This window comes from Theobroma cacao, chromosome 9 (assembly GCF_000208745.1).
Source record: "Theobroma cacao cultivar B97-61/B2 chromosome 9, Criollo_cocoa_genome_V2, whole genome shotgun sequence".
In the NCBI taxonomy this organism is placed as follows: Eukaryota; Viridiplantae; Streptophyta; class Magnoliopsida; order Malvales; family Malvaceae; genus Theobroma; species Theobroma cacao.
The window spans coordinates 24,700,503-24,706,638 of record NC_030858.1 but is presented as its reverse complement, the minus strand read 5'-3'; the positions used below and the strand labels follow the sequence as shown (position 1 = coordinate 24,706,638).

The 6,136-nt window shown below is 28.2% G+C and overlaps 1 protein-coding gene across 1 annotated transcript; it reads left to right on the top strand.

Moving 5' to 3' along the window:
* Positions 4,736–5,905, top strand: LOC18589623 (protein YLS3). Its single transcript, XM_007014672.2, has 3 exons — positions 4,736–5,209; positions 5,300–5,395; positions 5,517–5,905. Exons 1-3 carry the CDS (start codon positions 4,876–4,878, stop codon positions 5,648–5,650), a joined length of 564 nt encoding a protein of 187 aa, XP_007014734.1. The 5' UTR covers positions 4,736–4,875; the 3' UTR covers positions 5,651–5,905.

The following is a 6,136-nucleotide window of genomic DNA, read 5'->3' as shown; positions in this document are numbered from 1 at the left end:
AAAAAAAGGCATGTTTTATATTTTTTCTAAAAATATATATAAGATTCTTTGATTTCAAATTTAATCTCACTAATGATTTGATTTTTGCATCATAACAGTCAAACCTAATGGAGGAAAACAGCATGTTAGCTTTTGGTCTAGCTAGCAAGTACACGTGTCGCCCAATAGCTCAGTATACATTACCTTACATCGCTGGCATTTTGATTGATACTTCGTTCTCGTTTATTCCAATCCTCAGACCTTTAATGGTGATTCCATGTCAAATAAATGAAATTGGTTACCAGTAGTCATCATGCGCATATGACCAATACTCTCAATAAACAGGAAGTAGGTGCATTAATAATTCCTCTATTTGATTGAAAAAAAAATGCATGTGAAACCATTCCTTCTTGACCCAATATATATTGGAAGAAAAAATTAATAGGTTTATTTTGGTGAAATCGTATCAATATAAATCAAGTATTACATCTCAAAAATGGATCAACCCACCAATAAATTAACGTAAAACTTGAACTTAGGACCTCTAGATTTTAATCTTATCGGGGAGGGATTTGCATGTGAATTTGTGAGGCAATTGCCTCCATTGAACTTTTAAAAATTTATTGAAATTATATGAAAAATTTTAGAACTTTAATAGAAATAATCGCTTTGCTCTCACAAAATTAAAAATATTAAAACTTTTAATGAAAATAATACTTTTACTCTCACAATTTATAAAAATCTAAAATTTTCAGCATATGAATCTTTTCGAGTTAACCACCAACTTAATTCAGATTTTTAAAATTATATAAGAAATTCAATGAAAATATTATAATAAAAAAGTTGCAACAATTATTTTATATGTACATACACATTCAAATGCGCACATGCACAAACCCACACTTTCGCTTTCACTACAATTTAACAAAATTCAAAATTTGATCACATGAATCATTAATTTGAGTTAATTATCAACTTTATAAATAGGTCTTATTACTTATTCAAGTACGTATTTACATGTAAAATTGTGGAGCAATTGCCTCCACTGAACTTTAAAAATTTATTGAAATTATGTAAAAGATTTTTAAACTTTAATAAAAATAATCAGTTTGCCCCACAAAATTAAAAACATTAGAACTTTTAATGAAAACAGTACTCCCAACTAAAATTTATAAAAATCTAAAAATTTTAGCATATTAATCTTTTTGATTTAACCATTAATTGATTTAGACTTCCATTATCGTATAAGAAATCAAAAGAAAAAATTGTAATAAAAAAGTCTTAACAATTATTTTATGTAAAACTACATAAACACACATTTTTGCCCCCATTGAAATTTATCAAAATAAAAAATTTTGAGCATATGAAACTTTTTGAGTTAATTATCAACTTAATTTAGGTTCCCATTATTGTATAAGAAATCCAAACCAAAAAGTCAGAATAAAAAAGTCTAACAATTATTTTATGCAAATATATATATATATATATATATATATATATATATAAACCAACATTTTTACTCCTAATAAAATTTATTAAAAAAATCTTAAAATTTTAAGCATATGAATGTTTTGAATTAACTATCAACTTAATTTGGACTTCCATTATTGTATAAGAAATCCTAAGAAAAAAATTATGATAAAAAGTCTAACATTTATTGAAAAATAAGGATATATGGTTCTCAACAACCTCAAGGGGAATTTTTTTTTTTTGATACATAGCATATAAAAATATAATAATAATATTAAAGTAAGGGTTTGGATAAGATTTATAAAGATAAACTTTGAATCAAGGTAAATTTTTTTTATTGAAAATTGAAAGAATGGGGATTTAAACTTTATTATTTTGTAATAATTAATGAGTCAAATATTTAAATACGACTCAATCTAATTGTAAAACATATAACATTAATTAATAATATATTTTAATTAAATGCTAGTTTTAAGATATATTTAAATTATTGAAATATTAACATAAGTTTTTAATATTTTAATAATATAATTAATTTAAGAGGATGGATGAGATTTTAAGGTGGTATCCTGACTTGGGCGGCAACCTCAATAAGTCTAGTCAGGTTGGCTTTTCAAGGCCTCCTGTTTTCTCTCTCTCATACCCTCTTTGTTTTCTCTCACCTCTTTACTGACTTGATTGTCAGAAATTAAGGCGAATAGTTGGATCAAGCTCTAATCTCTCTCATTACTTATATATTAATTGCGGGTGCCCAAATGAGTTTCAAGGTTGATTGAGGTCCAAGATTTTAGCTGGAACAGTAATAAACAAAAAAGAAAAGAAAGAGTTGACAGATGTTTGTATGGACGAAGTAGGGCTTCATCGCTTGCAATATTAGTTAAGAAGAAATCATTTTGGGGGGTCCCATATCAAGTTAAGTAATTGGTCATTTATCACGGATTGATCCATACTGATCACGGGTTCACTCAAAACAAAACTTTCACGAGCTGGCTCTCACAGCATATGCATATATATATATATATATATATATATATATATATATATAGATATATAGATATAGATATATAGATATATCAGATGTGATTAAATTTTATGTCTTATTCCACCCATTAATCTGACACTTCCAAGGAGCCACACATGTGCGACAAAAATGTTTCACCTCATGGACCAAAGAATATCGTACTACTGTCCTTTTTACTTCCAATAGAGGCTTTCCTTTTAGCCTAGAGAACATAAATGGAGGTTCCACTCTTCCAGCAAAAACCACGTTAAGCTTTTCTCTTATTACTATATTATTATTATTATTATTATTATTTTTGACTTTACCCAGAGAAAAATGTCACATGCGTCACTTGACACATGTATCTTGTTTCTCATAGGCATAGCTCAATTCAAGTTCCTCTTACCTCATACTAAAACAATAGGAGGACACATTTTATTTAGAGCTTAGATTTGGGAACCGCTTAATAATTTTAAAAATTGAAAGTAAAATATTTAAATGAGGTTTTTTTATTGAAATTAAATTTTTTTTAAGTTCTGAATGACAAAATTAATATTTTTAATTTGATATATTCAAATATTTATTATAAAGTATTAAAAATATTTAACTATTATAATAATATTATATTTTTTAAATGGTTAGTATAAAATTAATGATCAAAATTTCTAATTCAAATAAATTTATTATCACATAAAATAAGGATAATATAATAATATAATATAAACTCTAATTTAAAATAAAAAAGTTTGTAAAGATTAGAACAATAGTACCTAATTATTGAATACTTATTGCAAATTATAAATGAGGTTCACGGTTTCATGAAAATAATAATATAATAGGCTTCCTGCATATTTTTTGGAGCAAAATTAAAATTAAAAGAAGAAAGAACAAATGAAGGAAGAAGAATTCAAAAGTGAATATTATAAATTGAAAAAAAAATTGATTTTATGTATAGGAAATAGAATAGTTGTTGAAAAATATTAAATACATCTTACCGTTAATTGATTGGAAATAGAAAAAATAGATAAGAAAAAAAATACTGTTAGAGATCATTAAATAGATTGGAAATAGGAGAAATAGTTAATAATTAATTGCATTGTAGGAATTGAGAAATGATAAAAAGTTGAAATTTATTAGGAATATAGTTAGAGAAGTGAGAGAATATGTTATTTTAATAATTATTTTTAATTTTTACATATTTTTACTAAAAATGAGATAGTTATTTCAGAATTAATAGGAATATAAAAGTGAAAGAAAATAAATATTTATTAGGTATGAGAGAATAGGTGAATATTTTATTAATTATCTTAATTTTTACATATTTTTAATATAATTAAATATATTATTATTATAAAAATATAGGACATTTTCAAATTTGAGGCCTAAAGTCCTTACTTAAGTGGCCTTATTAAAGGCCCAATCTTGCCTAGATTATAAAAAATTTAATTTAATACTTTTTATAATAATTTTTAATATAATTTTATAATACATTTTAATTTATAAATTCATTTAATGCAATTAGAAATTTTATTCACAAATGGGATAAATATATTAATATCAATAGTAAAAACATATTTTTTAATGAAAGTCATTTGAGGCAATTAAAATCTTTATATATTTATAAATTAGATAAATTTTATAAAAAGTATTAATAAAAAATTTAAAATGAAAATTCAGAAATATAAATGAACAAACATAACCATTTTCATCAATCAAAAAGTTTTCCACTATCGGTACTTATATATACATACATTATAAATAAAAAATAAAGCCTATCAAATAAAATACATAATAAAAAAAAATCTATCATCTGATTTGACCTATAGGTTTGAAATCAAATAATAGATTTTCAGATAAAATATACTAATTAAATATGATTTTAGAATTTAGAGTATATCATAGAAAATTTTTAAATTCTTTTACAATATTGATTTTTAATAAAAAATGAAAAATAAATTTAAAATATAAAAAAATAAGAATATCAAGATACTAAAAAATTATAATTTCAAGATATCCAACAAAAAAAACAAAGTTGAGAGAGGAGAGGGAGCATAGAACAGATGTAATACAGTGGCCAGTTGTTAAGGTGATTAATATTGGAATTTTATTACTTAAGTAGAAAGGTAGACTTACCTTTCAAAAAAAAAAAAGAAAAAGAAAGGTGGGCTTGCTTAGTTAAAGACAAATAATGTTCATCACATGTGAAGACCCGTGTGGGACTTGATAGTGTGTACCACAATAACTTCAACTCCCACCGCCACCCACCACTTTTAACACTACTCTTTCCCATTTGTCATTCTCTTGTTTTAGTGGTATTTAACTAAAGCCCCCTGGAACAGTCTCTTCACTTCCATCCCTCTCTTCTCTTTTCTTTTATCTCTTTTTGCCTTCCCTTTTCCTTTCCCTTCTCCCCACCAGAGGAAATAATGGACTCAGCACATGAAACTTTGACACTCTCATTCATCTTGCTTCTGATGCTGCTTGGTTTTGCAAGCTCTGATGTCAACCAAGACAAAACAGAATGTGCTAATCAGCTAGTCGGGCTTGCTTCATGTCTCCCATATGTTGGCGGGCAGTCGAAAACCCCCACCATAGATTGTTGCAGTGGGCTCAAACAGGTGCTGGATAAGAGCAGGAAGTGCCTCTGTGTCTTGATTAAAGATAGAGATGACCCCAGCCTGGGCCTCAAGATCAACGCTACTCTTGCAGCAACCCTTCCTAGCACATGTCATGCACCTGTTAACATGACAGAGTGCATCTGTAAGTAATCATATGTACTCCTGTATATAATCACAACTTTGATTTTCTTTCTTTTAATTTGACCGGTTTCTATTTTGGCTGTGAATTCAGCCCTTCTGCACTTGGCACCTAACTCCCAAGAGGCAAAGGCATTTGAAGGATATGAAAAGCTGACAGAGGGGCATGCCAATACCCCAGCTGCCAACGGTAACATATACATGATCTCTTTGCTAATATCTGACAATTTTTAATAAATTTTTTCTTCATAAATTAACTTTTTATTTTCTCTTTACCATTTTTCCCTCATTGTTATTACTGATATATGTAGGGAACTCCACCAGCAGTGCATCAACTGCTGCAGAGAAAAGTGATGGAGGAAAGGGAAAGAGATGGGTGGGAGTAGAGATGGCCTTTGGTGTTTCCTTATGGATTTTCACTCTACATCAAAGCTTTGGTGTGTGATGGAATTTACAGCTACTGTTATTACTGTATCCATATAAACACTGGACCATCAACATGAGTGATGTGTTGTATAATCTCTTTCTTTCTCTGTCTTTGTGTTGTATTTTTGCAATTACTTTTTTTCCAACTGTAATGGAAATCAAGGGGACCCACGTGGATAAATTGGTTTGGTTGGGAACAGATCTCAATCAAATTCAGCTACTTAAATTCCAATTAATATGACAGTGTGATGGGTCCATCGGACGTTTAACTTGAGTCAAGCAACGCCAAATGGCTAGCAAATGAATAGTCTGCAGGCTGTGAAAAATTTTATGTACTACAGCAATCTGCTGAGTTAAGAAAAGCCTGCTAATACAGTGGAGCCAGCCAATAGTTTTCAACTCCTACGCAGAGCATTACTGCTTCCCTCTGATGGAGCCCCGGCTTGAAAGTAAATACCAACAAGGCCAAAGGAACAGGGTATGGGGGAATTGTGGTAAATAAACC